Raw genomic sequence first — 17,315 nt, 5'->3', positions numbered from 1 at the left:
AGCATTCGTTGTATAACAGGCAGCATCCTGAGGCACTTAGAGTGCTGTGATGAGTGAGGATGGTACTAATAATGGTGCTGGCCTGGCCCTTCAAGGCACAGAACAGGCAACTTGTTGGCAAAACAGGCAAGTTATCAGGTCTTCTATCCATCCATCCATTAGCTGTACTACTTAACCTTTGAGGGTTGCTGGGAGTCTGGAGCAAATCCCAGCTGACACTGGGTGAGAGGCAAAGTACACCCTGGACAGGTCACCAGTCTATCACAGGGCTGACATATAGAGACAAACGAACATCACATTCACACCTACAGAGGTTTTTTATGTCTTCCAATATAACTGAAAAAACTATTTCCTAATATGTGCTATACAAAGGCCCCCGTACTATTGAGATGACAGCAACAGTGATTAACTGATCAACTGATTAGATGATCAACAGAAAACAAATCAGCAATTTTTGATCATTCATTCATTCATAATTCAATCATTTTTCTAGCAAATTTGCCCAACATATCCATGTCCACTCTCGCAAATGTAAGGATGTGATGGTTTGTTTGTCATATATGACAATTTACTGAATGTATTTGGATTTTGGACTGAAGGTTGAATCAGTCAAGCAATTTGAATACAACACCTGAATTGACACTTCAATCTGAACACAGCCAGGTCTTCTGTGTTACACTTAATGTGAAACAGACCTGTGGCAATAGAACAAGACCTGACCCAGACCTGCTTCACCTTTGGAAACTTGGATCTGACTCTGCATAGGTCCTGGGTCACATTTCGGGTCCTCGGGTTCGAATGGAGCCAAGAAGACCTTGCTTGCTCACCCACAAACTCACCCTCGTCTGTATTTTTCCTGTTACTGCTCAGAATCCAGTGTTTGGTCTGACATGTTTCTGAGCCAAGTGTTTATGATTAATCAACTAGTCAGACATAGTGGATGTGATTCTGGCATTATTCTGTCTTTTATATATTGACGCTGACTTGTGGAATATTCTGAAACAGAAAGCACACTGTGACCAAGTGCCGCCATACCAGAAGAATAAAAAAAACTAAAAACGTCTTAAGAAATGAATATTATTAATTCATTTATTAATTTAATTATTATGAACTACTTTGAAAACTTTACACCATTGCACCAAATGCTTTGTGTTCTACAGACATTTGAACATCTGACCAACTGCAACAGTATGTCATCTCATTTGCATATGGCCTATCAGCGTTTTAGTGCCACATTAACATGTAACCTAGACATGCCACTCTGCAGTGGTAGACATGGCACTGTGCCAACCTTACTATAGTGCACTGAGACCAAAATTACTACTGGACAGTGAAACCAAGCTGCATGCAGTAGTACCACTTATGTTTCTTAAACTGCAGAATAAAACAAATGGGCTGTTGTTCTGGCAGCTAATGCTCAGTAAACACACTAGGAGCAGAATGCTGCCAACATCATTTATTAAGTGGAAAAGTGGACACCCAACTCTGCAGGTACAGCTTAAAATAAATGACGCTAGATCATCAAGAAATTTATAGTGAATAATTATGAGCAGTATATCCTTAATGGGCAGTTTCTCAACTACCTGACTGTATTGCTGGCTGTTTTCCTTGTTCTGCACAAGGCCTCTGTGATCTGACAAGAAATACTGTTAACTGTGCCAATAAGACACTCCCTGTTTACTGGGGATGTGCCCAAGATTTGATTCTGTATCCCTAGGCAGACCCACCTATGGTTATCAAAAAAAAAAAAAAAAACAAACAAACAGATTTGCTATTTGTTTTATTTCTATATTCTGGTAAATTTTAAAGGGTAACTACACCCTCAAATTCTCACAGCATATTTAAAGTCTGTGTAAAGCAGTAATAGTAATGTGTTCACAGAAAAATATGTTATTAACCACCCAGCTATATTTGAATGGTTAAAAAAATCAGGAAATATATAAAATTAGGTTTAAAATCTAAATTTAAGAAATGCAAGTGAGGGAGAGATGACTGTGTGAGGTGAGGTCTCATGGCTACGTAGTGTGTGATGTGGAGGGTCAGGGGACACTGTGGCTCAGTTTAACATTCACAGACTCAGAGCTAACCAGCCATGAGAATCCACTGTGAGACTGCGTTGTCTACAGAGAGTCTGGTAGAGTTTTGTAGTCACCAGAAGCATATTTATGGCTCTTTTTCAGTTCATCAGGCTTTCTAATGGTAGCGCAACCAGTAATTTTGTCTGGCCTGTTTTGGTGAGAGAAGGATTCGACTGAACTTGCAAACACAACCACTACACTACTTCTAGAGCCTGAGCTTTTTTTTTAAATAAAAAAGTCAATTGAAATACCAGATTTAAAATTAGTGTTTGGTATTTTAGACCGATTGCATCCACTGCTTTTTTCAAGGGAAGTCGTAAATACATAATTATTACTATTGGTGCTGTGCTTCACCTTCATGCAGATAATGATATTCACACTAGGGAGCTGCTCAGTACAGCTACAGTCTAGGGTGGATGGATGGGTCGACAAAACACAGGAGTTTGAGACAGGAGACTGCCATCATTTCACATGTGAAAACAGTCTGTGACCATGACGAAGTGTTTATTTTTTTATTTTAACCATAACAATAAAGGTCCAGTATTCATGCTGCCACAGTGGAGTTATATTTAGGCTTCTATGGGTTGTATCTTATCAAAGACCTATGTGCTTGTTCATGGTGGGGGACTTGTTAGGCAGCCGTTTAGATGGAAGAGTGTGCACTCATCCACTTTCCACTACACCACTGCCTCCCCCACATATTATTCATACCCCTGAGGATCAGTTTTATATATGAGGAGGGTCAGATTTTATTATTTCCAATGAGGAACAAGGCTAGTTTTTTGGGTTGGCAGTCCTGTTATGGTCTGATTTGGGATGTCTACTAGTATCCACAGTACCCACCCTGGCTCTGGCAAGCTGAATGTCTGAGCCCACACAAGTACTGATCAGCTCACTGATGTGGTGGTAATGCAGTATGGATTTTTTTTCAGCCATGATTATGTCAAGCGTGCACTTAAATTCCCTCTCACACAAACACGTCTCACAAAGGAGTAGTTCCAATATAGTTTAGTTAAATTCTCAGTCAGGGTTGATTTTTCTAATCAGCTTCCCCAGACAAGACTCATCAGCTCAACATGCCCGTGCAAGTGTAAATCTGCTGTATGCTGAAATATATACTAATAACCTTTAGGTCAGTGTCACATAATGGCATGTTTCTCCTCACTGATCTGCCTGCACAGTGTTTCCTGCTGGTTTTGGTAGTCTGGGTTTGTTGTAATATTTTGTACTTTTACTTTTAATTCAATCATACATACCTTACAAATGTTCAGGCCATGTTCCAAACAGTGTTTCCTGTTGGATTCATACACAGTGCATTCATAGTGTATGAATGCATTTTTTTTCCCTCCAGTCCATTAGATTCCATTCATTCTTCTATGGCATGAAAATCAATTTGCAAATGTCATAGCAATCCATCCAGCAGTTGTCAAGGCATTTCTGTCAGTCCCACAAATGTCACCAAACTTAATAGGCTTAGTCCTCTGAGGACCATGAATGGATGTATGAAGTTTAATGTCACCTCATTTGATTTGTTGAAATGTTTCGGTCTGAAACACTGAGTAAAAGTTGTTCATTGTCATACTTAGAGCCACTGCCAGAGTGTGATGTTGACAAATGCTGATGGGAATGTAGTAAAGCTGTTGACTTCTTGACAGTCAGTTGCTAAGCAGCATTTTTTTAATACAAAAAGCTACAATGTTGTCTTTTTATAATTTCCATGTTTGTTGTCTGCACATTCCCTGTGTTTAATACAACTTAGCAGTGGAATTCATATAAGGCCAATCTTCATCACAATTAACTTTACCTAAGTTTACCTCACACATGTAATATATTTTTAGCATGCATTCAGAGCTCAATTACACTACAGCTCAATAGTTCTCCATGTGTTTTGTAGGTTTGAAAGATGCATGAAACAGCACAGGTTTAACATTTGGTAAAGTACAGTGGGAGGAGGCAACAGGGGACCTGCTGGCAGAAAGTAGAGCCAAGATAAAAACTCCCACATGAATGATATCAGCTTTCCAAATGCACTCTTTCATCAAATTTTTAAATGAACCAGTTATGGAACATGCTAGTATTTACTTGTTTTTCATAACATTTTTTACTAGAAAAACATACCAGTTACACATTGTCAGATGAAAACAGAATCTCTTGTTTTCAGTTGACAGTGTGTCACTGGCCAGTTACAATTACACATGTATTAATTGTGTTGTTTTGCAGATTTCATCAGCTCTATAGTGAAAATAACCTCACAACCACAGTTACACACTGTGTGCAGACAGAAGCTGACTGAGTGACCAGAACACATTAGTTTGTAAGTTGGTAAACCAGTTGAAATTATTACTGCTGATTCTGTGGATGTAAGACAGGTTGTCATGTTGATATTTGTAGGTTTTGCTGATAACTGCAAAAAGTATGGTCTAAAATATTGTGATGGGAACAGGCATGAAAAGCAACTTAGTAAAATGATATATTTGTTACAGAAAATACATGACACTGTCTGTAAGGAGGTATTGCATTTGCTCTAACAGATGAGGTGTAGGTTCTCTGTGTAGACCACATACAGTATCTTCTTTATTCTTAAAATATTCAGTGTCACTTAAAGGAGCAGTTCAGCATTTTGGTTATGGTTATTCAGCTAATTAGGAAGTTATGTAAATAAGTGAAGAAATAATAATTACAATTAAAATAACAAGCAAATACAATGAAATTCAAATGGGCAAATATAAATGTGTTCAATAGCCCAATTTATTAAATGTAAGCTGGTGAAGTGGAGATTTTTCCCTCCAGTTTGCAGCTGGAAGTGTTTGCGCTGCAGAAACATCACTCTGCTGAAAAGTAGAGATGTTACCTCAGTGTGTAAAAAAGCTCTTTGGGGTAACGTAACAAATACTGCATCTGAGCACCAGAAGTGCAATTGATTGCAGCTTACGAAAAAAAAAAAATCCTTGAAATCATTTCAAGGGGTGAATCAAAGCCCAGCCTGCTGCGAAATGATGCCTTTTTGATGCGGTAGCTATAAGCATTGACCTCATAGGAAATTGATGTCAAACTCCAGTTGATTGTCTTGTTCCTGTGCTCCGTGAATGGCAAATGTGGAATAGCTTTTTCCCCATGATCATTTTCCTTTATTGCATGGACAAAAAGATCTAAAAAAGTGCTTGTCTCTGTGCTATTTTTAGCACAGAGACAAGTAGTTTTAACAGTTCAAAACTGGTTCTGCCAGTGTAAAAAACATTCCTGTGATCTATTTTACTCTATTTCAAATGCTTAAATTTTCCTTCCTATTTCCACCCACTGAGTTTGAAATGTCTCTGCTGCTGCAGTGAATGTTATATTGAGACAGTAATACAATATAAATAGAGCAACTTCACTTTCCCAAAAAGTAACAAGACTAGTGATTTTATGAAATGGCAGAGAGAGGGCTTTGTTCCTGTTTATTTGAGCTACGTGTCGACATCATTTTTGCTGCATTCATTTAAAAATGAGGTGATGAAAACAGAACAGATTTAATGAAAGGTTTGCTGAGTGAGCTGCATGTGTCCTTCATGCTTTTCAAGCTTGATCATTTTTTTCCTCAAAGAAGTGACAGAGCTCAAGTTGCATTCTCTCTGCCAGGAAACCCGACAGCCTAGACAAATAGATTCCTGCAGCCTCGCTCTCACCCCTGACCGGGCAGGATGAGTTTGTCTGTCATGCCCTTGCGGAGAGAAGCCAGTGGCTGTCCTTCTGCCTGACGGAGTAATACGCCGGGCACCTGTCCACACTGCACCATGCCTCACTAGATGCTATCTTGTAACTATAAACTCTGGTTTCCCCTGATGAAGTGCTGAATATATCACAGGAGGTTTTCCCTCCTCTTTCTTTATCACTTCTCTTGATATCCGAAGCTTCTCCTCATGAAGCAGAAGCTGTTTCAGATAAACTAATTTGTCCTTCCAAATTCTGTCTTTTCCCTGTCGTGGCTTTGCTATCAGATCCTGGGGGATCGATGGTCTGCTGGTAAGAAGACTCCTGCTTCACCCTCAGTGAACCGAGCACTAATTATCAATTCGATCCAGTGTCGGGGAGCACTTCATTTGACAGTCCTCTCCTGTTTTTGATGGGTCCTCTACCTGGCACAGACACAAGACAGATCTTTGAAACTGGGGTGTATATTAGAAAGGGAAGAAAAGACATTGCCATGCTCAGGTGGACTCTTTTTGTAAATAATGTGTGACTCTTTCAAATAAACTCCAGCACAGATTGATGTAACACAACACATTAATTCAGTCTGGTTCAATATCTCTTGGCCTTTTGCTCTAAAGGCATATTTGAACTGTGAGTTCACTGAATTGTGAAAGCGAGGCACTTAAAGAGGCAATTTTTCATCACAATATCATTAATACATGACAGTGATTACCCAGAGTGTTTATACTGTGCAGCAGTAGGGTGCTAACTCCACCAGCATTATCACAGAAACTTGAGTTTTGTTGATACCAGATCAGCAGGTCTGAGCTCAAGGTCTCAGTTGTTAGGATTCTTTGACTGTGCTGACATTTTTATTCCAGTTTTGACATTTCGATAGTGAGGTTGCATTGTTATGGCAATAGGATGTCTTCTAGCTGCCAAAATAAGGTCTGTGTCATGGCATTATATAGTATATCCTAGCTGGCCCTAAAATATTTGTTTTCTTCATGGTTAATATTTAAAGTATGGTAATTTTGCAACTCTTTCATATGCTGTAGATGCTTGTTTTGCTAACCTAATTTGCAGACTGGTAGAATTTGTCATAATTTAACAAGGGATGCTCTGATACTACTTTTCTCACTTGAAACAAATTCCAATACCTCAGTTCAGTTGATTCAAAGAACCAAACCAGCGGTCTTTATCCTTTTTTAAGTGTAACTCTCTGTTGCAATCTGTGTGGGACAGACTGGGTCATTCTGCTGAGTTAAAAATGACATGATGCTGTAACTACACATTGCTTTTTAACTATTGGGAGATTTGAAACCAACACAGACATTGATTCTAGTCCTGTTTAGATCTATTTTATTCCTGGTGGCTGAAAATAATGGCTCATACCACAAACATCCCCAGCCCTGTGTCAAATTGCAGGCGTGAGGTTTGTTGCTATACCATTTTTCATTTTTCTCCACTGTCTGCTATATATCATTAAAAATGCCCCATAAAATAGTGATAATAATAATAACACTGGCTGAGAACATCCTTTCTGAAGCTCTTTAGCTGCTAAATACTTCACTAAGTTAGTTACTAACTTTGTCTGTCTGCTGTTTGGTGCAGAGCAGAGTGCACTATGAGCTATTTCTCTGAAAACAGTTGCCTGCTGTGGCTAAAAATGATGCTGTGAGTTAAAGAACCCACATGCGTAATATCTAGCCCCATGTATGAAATGAAGTGCTAAGGGAAGTGAAGGAGGGCATGGCAAATGATAACTGAAACACAAATGTATGAACTACACAGTGTAAATAAATGAATTCTGGGTAAAATACATTACAAAATTGGATGTTCGAGTCAACTGACACTTGAGGGCCTGCAGCACCGGATGAATCAGCCACTGTCCTTCTGCTTTACTAATATTTTTTCCCCTTCTTCTTTCCTTTCCTTTCCAGAGTCGGAAACACGCCAATAAAGTGCGGCTGTATTACATGCTACATCCTGTGGATGGAGGCTGCCCTGCCAAGAAGCTCAGAACAGACAATGTGAGTCCTGAATGAATTCTACATCTCACTGTCCATCGTGCTGTATTTCACCCCACAGTCTCAGTAATCACTGACAAACATGCGCACATCAGTCCAGGGCTGTCTCACTCGGAAACCTTTATTGTTAATGGATTTTCCTGCTTTTCCCAGCATGACCCCGTACCCTCCCCCTCTGTGTCAGAATAGCTGACAGATAAACAGCGGTGCCACATTTCTAGACCAATGAACAATGCGACAGTGACTACACTGTGGTTGGATGCAAGGGGATGCCAACCTTTCATCAAACACAAAGACACATTGTGAGGTACCCAGCCCTCCCTGTCATGTAAATTGAAAGTACATGACGTGTTTGACAGACACAATTATGTGGCCTGTCATTGCCTGTTCGATTAGCGTTTGGGTGGAGATGTGTGTTGTTTGGTTAGTGTAGCCTTTACAGCTTGAAGCAACTTCTGTTCCTCTTTGTCTCCACTGGGGAAAGACAAAGACAGGGTTTTTACATCCACGTTGCAGCTGTGCCCACACTCTGATAAACATTACAGTGTTGAGATTTCATGGTGCATGTAGAGATTTTATGTCAGTGTCACACCAAAAGGGGCATTTTCATCTAGGCTCTTTTTAAGTGGAGTTTAGGGTGATGGAGGAGGTGAGGATTGGAGTGAAGAGGTTAAGGTCTCCTCAGTGATTACAGGCAGTTTGCCAGCTATCAGTCTGGAAATCTGGGTTTCTGAATCAGATAAGGACACATAAGGGATACTATTTCTTTCTCTCGCTGCCTCAGCTCATCACCCTGTCCTGCTATTCTGTTTCTGTTTCACTGTACATTTCCCCACTAACCCATCGCTCTCATCTCTGTCTCTCTCTTTTTTGTTCTCCCCCATTTCCCCTGGCACACACCTCTGCTTATCTGTTTCCCTGGTTCCCTTTGCTCTTGGCTCTTACTGTCCTTTTTTCTTTCATTTACATTTATATTCTTTCCTTTCCCCTACTTTCCTTTCTCATCTTATCATTTTCTTTCCTCTATTTCCTGCACTTTCCCTTTATTTTCCTATACTTCCTTGTCCTGCTCTCTACTTTCTTTTCTTTCATTTAAATTCCCCTACTTTCATATCATTTCCTTTCCTCTACACTGATTTCCACTACTTCTCTATGTAACTCATCACACTCTTTGCCTCTCTTTTTGTGTTGTCTCTCCTCTGTTTCCTCTGCTGCGTGCTTCTGCTTATCTGTTTTTCCCCAATTCCCTTCCCTCTTGCCCCCTGTTTTCTTTCTTCTACTGTCCTATCCTGCCCTTTTCCCTTTCTTTTATTCTTCATTTCTTTCCTCTACTTGTTTATCCTTTTCCTCTCCTCTGCTTTCCCGCCTCTACTTTGCCATGCTTTCTCTTTCTTTCCTTCCTTGTTTTCTCTTTCCTTTTCACTACTTTTGAATTGTTTCCTGCTCTGTCCTCTACTAATTTTCTACTTTTTCCTCTCCTGCACTTTTCTTTTGCCTTCTACTTTTTAGTTGTTTCCTTTCCATTCCTTTACTTTCCTTTCCTTTCTCCGTTCTTCCTTTCTCCTTGTCACCCATTGTTCTTTCTTTATTCTCATTTCATTTTCTATTGTTTCTTTCTCTCCATTACTTCTGTTTTTCATCTCCTCCCTCCTCATCTCTCTAATCCTGTTTTCCTCTTCTTTCATACCATTCTCTTTCCTTCTTTCCCCACCCTGTCATTTTTTATCCCCTCTCCTATAGGCTTTTATTTTCATTCATCTCTTTTGCCAACATTACTACCCCTGTCTGTCATCTTTCCTTCCCTTACTTTTCCTCTCATACCTTTTTCTCAGTTTAGATTTTTCCCCCTTTTCTCTGCATTTCCCTCTTCCTGCTTGTCCTCTCTTTTCCTTCCTCATATTTCCTCCACAAAAGATCTTCCGGTGACTGTTTCTTTTATGTGATTTTTTCTGCTCTTGCAGACAGAGGAATCTTGTAGTCAATCTCCTGTCAGCCTTCTGCAGATGCTTTCGTCACTCTCTCTAAAACCATGTGTGATCAGATTGATGAGTGATGAGACTAGGGTGTAGGAACATGGACGTCAAAGCTGCTCATCATTCTTTCACTGTCTTTTGTGCCTTCCATCACCTTCTTGTCAGGCAACACAGGTACAACATACAGCTTGATACACAGTCTGTAATGACCTTTGCTGCACTGAAGCTTTCAGTTATTTCCTGTTTATATCATAATGAGTGAAATCACTTGATTCACTTTATTTAATTGAGTAATTTTATTAATTTTGTTATGGCTTTAAAACATTTCAGTTTGGCTAACATTCTTTTGTGACATTTTTACTGTTTATTCTGTATCCATCATATTCATATGTTTTGATGCTATAGCCTCTAAATAAGATATTAAAATGATATAAAACTAAATAAGATATTAATAAGCTTTATGCAATTTTAGATGAGCTAGAAAATGTAAAGTGTAACTTGAACTCTGATAAGCAACATTTTCATGTTTTAGCTGGTGGAGGTGAAGCCAATCAAATGTCAGATAAATATAGTGGAGTTAAAAGCACAATAGTTCTCAGAAATACAGTGTATTTTCAACCATGACAGCATTTAAACTTCACACTGAATGTTGATATTAAAAGATATTTATGCAGGTGTGATCAAGCAGTTGAACAGTATGTTTTGTATTTCAGGGATCTGTGAAGTACTTTTCATACTTACAGTGTGACTCTCAATATGTTTCTGAACATTCCTCAGTGTTTACCAGTATCAAGACCTCTACAGTGCCGATACAGTGGCCTACTGTTTAGTTTATATTTTTATTGACAGTGGAGCTGAATAACATCCCTGCTGCTGAGGAGACCAAGGTCTTATAGCTAAGGATGTAGGGGAAGTCACAAGCTTAGACTATGCTGTTCAAGAACTACCTGCAGTCAAGGATGAACCAAGTAGAGTAAAGGACAAGACACATGTGATGCTTATTAGATAAGAACATGGGACAAGGATTAGATTTAAGTGACCTCTGAGGATCTCACACACATAGGTAAGAATGTAATGTGACTATAATATGGCAAAGAAAAGTGGTAAACAGCTTCTAATAAACACTTTTGTCTGAGACATCTGAATTCCCGGTGATTATCTTTTCTCCAACTCCCAAGATTTTAATTCACAAACAGGGTTTCAATACAACAGAGAAATGGCAAGGGCAAATTTAAAGGTTTTCTTTGCTTTTCTTTGCCTTACCATGCCTGTGTTTGAGTGCTGACAACTGCCTGTAAACAGTCCTGAAACAAAGAGAAGAGATCACTGTGCAGTGAACCTCTCACAGTGGAGAAATAAAGTGAGCGGTGATATGGTAAATAAAATCAAATAGTTAGAACTTACTGTATGCTCTAAATGCACTATTTTTTGCCCCATGCAGTTAAGAATCACAGGGGGTTACAGCCAAAGGGAAGAAAGTTCTGGGACAGATGACCTCAGAGTTGAGGTGCAATTAAATAAAAGTGTATGCGTTTTATTATTATTATTTTTTATTATTATTATTTTATTTATTTAAAAATGTACACTTTTATTTAATGGCAGAAAAACATTTTAAAAGGTTAAAGAAAAGATTTTAGTTCTGAAGAAGTTCTCAAAACTATCAACATTAGCTTAGCACTGGAGTAAATTACAGACTGTGGAGATTCAGATGAAGCAGCAGTGTTTTTTGAAGCAATTCATGCTGGTGTTTTCTATGTCTTAATATGATGTAATGTTGCACTCAGGGTAACAGGCAGTCACAGTCACAGCTGGGGCTAAACTTAAAATACAGATCAATACGGTAAAGGGCAAAATAACACCAAAATGCTATAACCAAGAATTCAAATAAAAGAGATCAATCTACTACTCATAAGCAAACACTGAGGAAATCACAGACTGAACTAGCCTATCATGACGTAATGTTTTTTCCAAGGATACCTGCTAAAGTTGTGGATAGACAGAGAGACTGGTGCCTTATTATGCCTCTCACAACTCTTCTGTGTGAACAGACAAATGGAGAGTGCAGGCTCCTTTGATGAGTGTAAGCTGCATTGGGCTGAGAGATGTGAGCAAAGGAAATCCAAGTTGGAATTTCAAATATATGAAAGACAGCATGAAAGTATAGCAAGAGGCTGGCCTTTTGTGACAGGGACTGAGTGGAATGAATGTGCCTATGAGTGAGAAAAACGGCAGGTCTTCAAACTGGTAAACACTGAGGAATGTACATAAAGATAATGAGAGTCACACTGCAAGTAAGAAAACTCCATTACAGCCTTTACTATTACTCCAGCTGCTCCCAGTATCAGAACTATTAGTATTTTGTGTATGGCTGTCAGGTAGAATTTGTGTCTGCTTTGTACAGGCTGTGTTAACAGGAACAGTAGGGAAATCAGTTTCTACATAGATACAGTTGTTTTCCCAGAATCTCTGTCCATACCTCTGCATCACTGAGCAGGGCAGGTAACTGAAAAAGGGCTCTGGTCAAGCTTTCCAGGCTAGTTCATGTGAGGTGACCTTGCTGGCTCATGCCACCTTGTTTTTTGTTTTTTTTTTCCTGTCTCCAGGAAACTAAGTTTACATAGTACTAATTTGTTTTCCCAATTATGTTGTGGTGACAAACATAATTGTTGCCTGGATTATGTTCACAAACAAAGTTTAATACAAGTTTAATAATGCTGTCGTACTGCAAGATTGGATATTTTGCTATGAGAAATTATACTGCCTAACAATATTTCATCATCATGTTCATCGGGGAGCCATTTAGTTACATTAGTTATTATGATTAGGCAGTTGCTCTTATATGTTAAAGTTATTTTGCTGTATCTTGCTAGAGATACTTGGTATCATGTGGGAACTAAATGTCTGTTGTCAGTATCTAATCTGACAATAGAACAAGAGACACACAAGTATACTGAGACAAAACTTTACTCTGTTTGACAGTTGATAATAGTTGATTTCCATAACATAACTCAGTTATGTATCAACAGATGCTCATGTTTCATGACAATGGACATTGTTGGACACTTTCCCTGAGCCTCCAGACTTAGTGCTGAAGATGTGGACTTGCAGCAATTTTGTGTGAAAGTGCTTCCCAAATTGCTCATGACAGATAAATTAAAGCATAAAGAAAAACTCAACTAATAGGATTTAGTCAGTGACCATAAAGTCTGTAAACCCATTCAATAAGTCATCCTGTGTTGCATTTGCCCAGGGGTGTATTTGGTTCTAGAGGTTAGGTTAAAAACTCAGATGTAGGTTGTATCTGAACCTTACATATCCCAGGATAAAGTTTGCCATAGCTAGAGACAGAGACAGAGATATTTTAATAATGTCATGAACTGAGGGATTGGTTTATGTGTCTATGGAGCTAAACATAAAAACAACAATAAAATGAAGCTCATTTAAATTTAAAAGCCTTGTGCCTAACTTAAATTCAATGCAAATGGTGCAACTTCAGGATTTTTCTCCAGGCTGTTTTATATCAGTTTTATCTTAAAAACTAACTTCTGAGTTTACTTTTGTGACTGCAGTGTTACGCAGTCAAAATTCCATTATTAGGCATCCATGAAACCCAAATTCAGATACAGTACATTCCAGTTGACATCCATTGTTGACAGTGACTGTATTGCTCATAATGAGATGCCATCCACCAGGACAGCAACCGTCAAATCTGCCCATAGAGACATACTCCCCGTGTGCGTTTCACAAATCAACTGCCGACATCAGCCTGCTAATAAGCACATAAACATCAGTAGGATGGAGACAGAAATCTCTGGGTCATGGAGTTGGATGCAGAGATAGGGGAGAGAGCCAAGGGAGGAGTTTGGAGCTGATTGAACAACTCCTCTGAGTCTAACTGCTATTTAAATTAAATCAACCTTGGGGTTAATATCTGTTCCACAAGAGAGACAGACAGCTCCCGTTTCACTGGGAGAGAGGGAGGTCTGCTGCAATTGCTCAGCTTCCTGTTGAGATTTCACGGTCTGCAGAATCTTTATCTGTTAAATGTCATCTTTTATGTATTTGGATCATGTAGATGAGATCAGTTTTACACCCAATATTTTACATTGTGTACATTAAGGTTTGAAAACATAGTGGGGTCTAAGGGAAGGCCACTGAGTTGTCACATGAAGGGGTACACTGAGATATAACTGCAATTTCCACAGCACATTTTATCTGCATGTAACATGTCTTTCTACAGAAAGTGGTGCTTCCAGATGAGCAAATGCATCAGCAAATTGCTGGTTCTTTAAAAAAAGACAAAGGCTCTGGGATGTATACTATAACTGAAGCATCCCTATAGTTTGATTTGAGTCAGGAACCCTTGTTGCTTGCAATACTGCTTGAAATACAAAGGAGTAAAAGGTACAAGCCAATTTATGTAAAAACATAGGAAAAGAGTTCACAGAGTACCAGGAAATAACACTGATACTGGATGATTTCTGAGTTTTAAAAACAAAGCATTCAAATCAGTGCAGGAAAACCAGAGGATATGGTCTTTTTTAATCCACACATTCTTCTTCCCTGTCAAATGTTGGCACCTGCATTAACCACAAACCAACTCTATCACTGACAGTCTGGTCTGAGATTTAGGTGTGTGTGTTAATAGCAGCTAATGCAGCCCTGAGCTGCTAGCCTGAAGCAGAGATGAGGAATGAGCTACGGAGAAAACCCACTTTTCTCCCTGTCATTTTCAGACTTCTCAGCTCTGCTTCAGTCTTCAAGACGCTTATCAGACTTACCTGGGCACAATCACTTTTCACAATCAGATTTCACATTTGGAAATTCTCTCACAAACATACTTTGATGTGTTAAAGCTGAGTTCCCTTTAAGGTGTGGATATCACTGCTGTCAAAGCTGTGATATCCACATCTCTCTGCGTGCTGCTTGTATGGTTGGTTTGACTTTCTGGTTCAGGGACCAAGGAGCAGAGTAGGGAATGACCTAAGGGAATGGCATACACCTGAATAAATTCACACTCTCATGGGGGTAAAGACTTTTGATTTCAATGATCCATTGACCTTTGCACAGGACAAACCAGCACCAGTATAGGTAAGGTTTAGAAATAGCCTCTTTTTATTGACTGCAAGGTTAGAGATTGAAATCTTTTTAAAGTAAGGACTAATACGATATGATTGGAGCAAACCTCTTTGAACATTGTAATTACAAATCATCTTAAACTTCCAAATCGACCCTACTGTACTGACTGTAGTTTGGCTTTTTGAAACAGGAAGATGGCAAAACCTGTGACCACACTAGGAGCAGCCTCACACATTGTATTATCTTTTTCAAGTGTCACAATAAATCTATGTTGGGTATGCAGTCTGACCTTAGGCCCTTGGTAAAAGGGCACATTGCCTTGATGGGAGAGGGCTCCACTTAAACTGCACAGATGTGATGCGACCAGGCTGTGCTTATAAGGTGGCACTGTCTAAAAATACACTCGGCAGCACCGCCTCTAGAGACTGTGGGAGTGCGTACGGCCTGGCATGGCCCGACGTCTCGACCTGGATGAGCTGATGGCATCTGACAACTGTACACGCTGCTGGTCATGCTAGTCACTGTGCTAACCTGCTCCCATTCAGAGGGGGAGGGGGGGTGTCAATCAAGTAGCATGTTCTCAGGGTTTTGTGGCTTTAAGGAGTAAGGTTAAAAAATAGCATGTTTTGGATTCAATCAAATTAGCTTTGAACAGAAATGATTGTTGTTCTCTTTTACTACAGTCAGGTAGAGCCTTCTCAACTAAATTACATTTTACTTGTCAGGGGTAGTATCATAAAATTAAACCTGAGAGACAAACAATGAATAAACATTAAGTAGCATGGAGGCTGCAGTCTTGCCAGTTGGAGACCTGTTCAGCCTCTGGGGTTTAGAGTCTTCTGAGTGGTTTCTAATTTGTTATTACAGTCCATTCAGTCCTCTGCTCTAATGTTTAGACAGCAGCTGGGATTCCATTTAAGCATTTTTATGCAAATTATGAAATATTAGATTTGGATAGCTCCATGAGAGTTACACATTTCAGCTAAAATGTCCGCTCGAGGCAGAAATGTTTGTGTCAATAACAGTGTTGGAAATGCATTTGTGATGTGATTTATGTATTATACAAGTGCTGAGAGGATGATTCCATTGATCGATAAGTTGGCTGATGGAAAAATGATCTGACAAATTTAATACTGTAAGCATCAAACATTTGCTGAGTACAGCATCTCAGATTACTGCTTTTCTCTGTGTTGTATTATAGTAGATATAAACAGATATAGATCTTTGCATTTTGAACATTAAGCAGACAAAATTTCTTAGACCTAACTTTGACTTTTTTCATTATTTCGTTAATTGTTAGTATACGAGAAAGACAGATTGGTTGATGTTGTGGTTACACAGGCGTTAGCTGAGTCATTAGAATATTTAGTCATGAACACTTCTTTGTTTGTTTCCATGAACACCATGAAATGTGACCATTTTACATAAAGCAATGGCCTCTAGTCACAGTGCCTTTGTCCTGTATTCTTGTTCCTGACTGGCTCAGACACAGTCTATGAAATACAGATCTCACATTGGATTGTTTGAGAAGAAGTAAAGCCAGCCACAGCCTGAATGTGACTGTCATCATGAAGCTTGTTTTTAGAGTGTCATCTATCTTTTGTTTTTTTCTTGTAAATTCTTTTTCAAAAAAACAAGATCCTAAATTAACTTCAAGCTGTTGAATCTCTTCTTAGCAGGCGCTCTATTCTGTTCTGGGCTTTTCTGTGTGTGTTGTGTGTGTGAAGCAGCTGAATTGGTGCAAAATATATAAGCATTTTTTGCTCATAACATACACACACTCTAACACTATGGTTAGGCTCTCAGCTGTCCTTGCAAGTACAGTATGTTGATGTGTATTTTCATCTGTTTCCATTCACAGTTGCCACACAGTTTCAAAGTATTATTTTTTGCAAGAAATACTGTGCAAAGACATTATCACATAAGAACAAATAACCAAACTACAACTGACCAGGTAAATCATTGCCAAAAAAATTCAAAATTGAGTGACTTTACCATACATATGAGGCTATTAAATAATGAGACTGTGCTTATGAGGATAAAACCATGTGGTTCACAGTCACACTGAGTGTTATATATTAAAGGTTGGGTATTCACACACAACTGCTGTAAGTTTCCAATAAGTGACGTCTTTAGTTCACTGCAGTTACTGATTGAAGTGCATGTGGTTTTACTAAGGCATCAGAAAATGATTAGCTTAAAAGTTGAGCAATGCATGAACTTGAAATCTTTGGTGAAATTGAACAAAACAGCAGCTGAATCTATTTGTACATTGTATGGGGAACACTGCATGTCACGTGCATGTGTGTTTGAATGGCACAAAAGATTTAGTGAAGACAAAGAGGATGTCCAAGACGATGAACGTTCTGGGCGTCCATGCACATCAAACATTTAACAAATTGAACAAATTGTTGGAAATGATCGACCACTCAGTATAAGAATGAGAGCAGAAATGGTCTCCATTTATAAAGAGACAGTAAACTTGA

The 17,315-nt window shown here is 39.0% G+C and overlaps 1 protein-coding gene across 1 annotated transcript in view; it reads left to right on the top strand.

The window, feature by feature from the left end:
- zmat4a (zinc finger, matrin-type 4a) overlaps window positions 1-17,315 on the top strand; it is a 119,811-nt gene that overhangs the window by 35,842 nt on the left and 66,654 nt on the right. Inside the window, exon 3 of the mRNA XM_018669730.2 lies at window positions 7,691-7,780. Coding sequence (XP_018525246.1) covers window positions 7,691-7,780 — 90 coding nt within the window. The remainder of the gene's footprint in view (window positions 1-7,690; window positions 7,781-17,315) is intronic.

Source organism: Lates calcarifer, linkage group LG13 (genome assembly GCF_001640805.2).
Source record: "Lates calcarifer isolate ASB-BC8 linkage group LG13, TLL_Latcal_v3, whole genome shotgun sequence".
Classification (NCBI taxonomy): Eukaryota; Metazoa; Chordata; class Actinopteri; family Centropomidae; genus Lates; species Lates calcarifer.
This window is presented reverse-complemented; position numbering and strand designations above follow the sequence as displayed.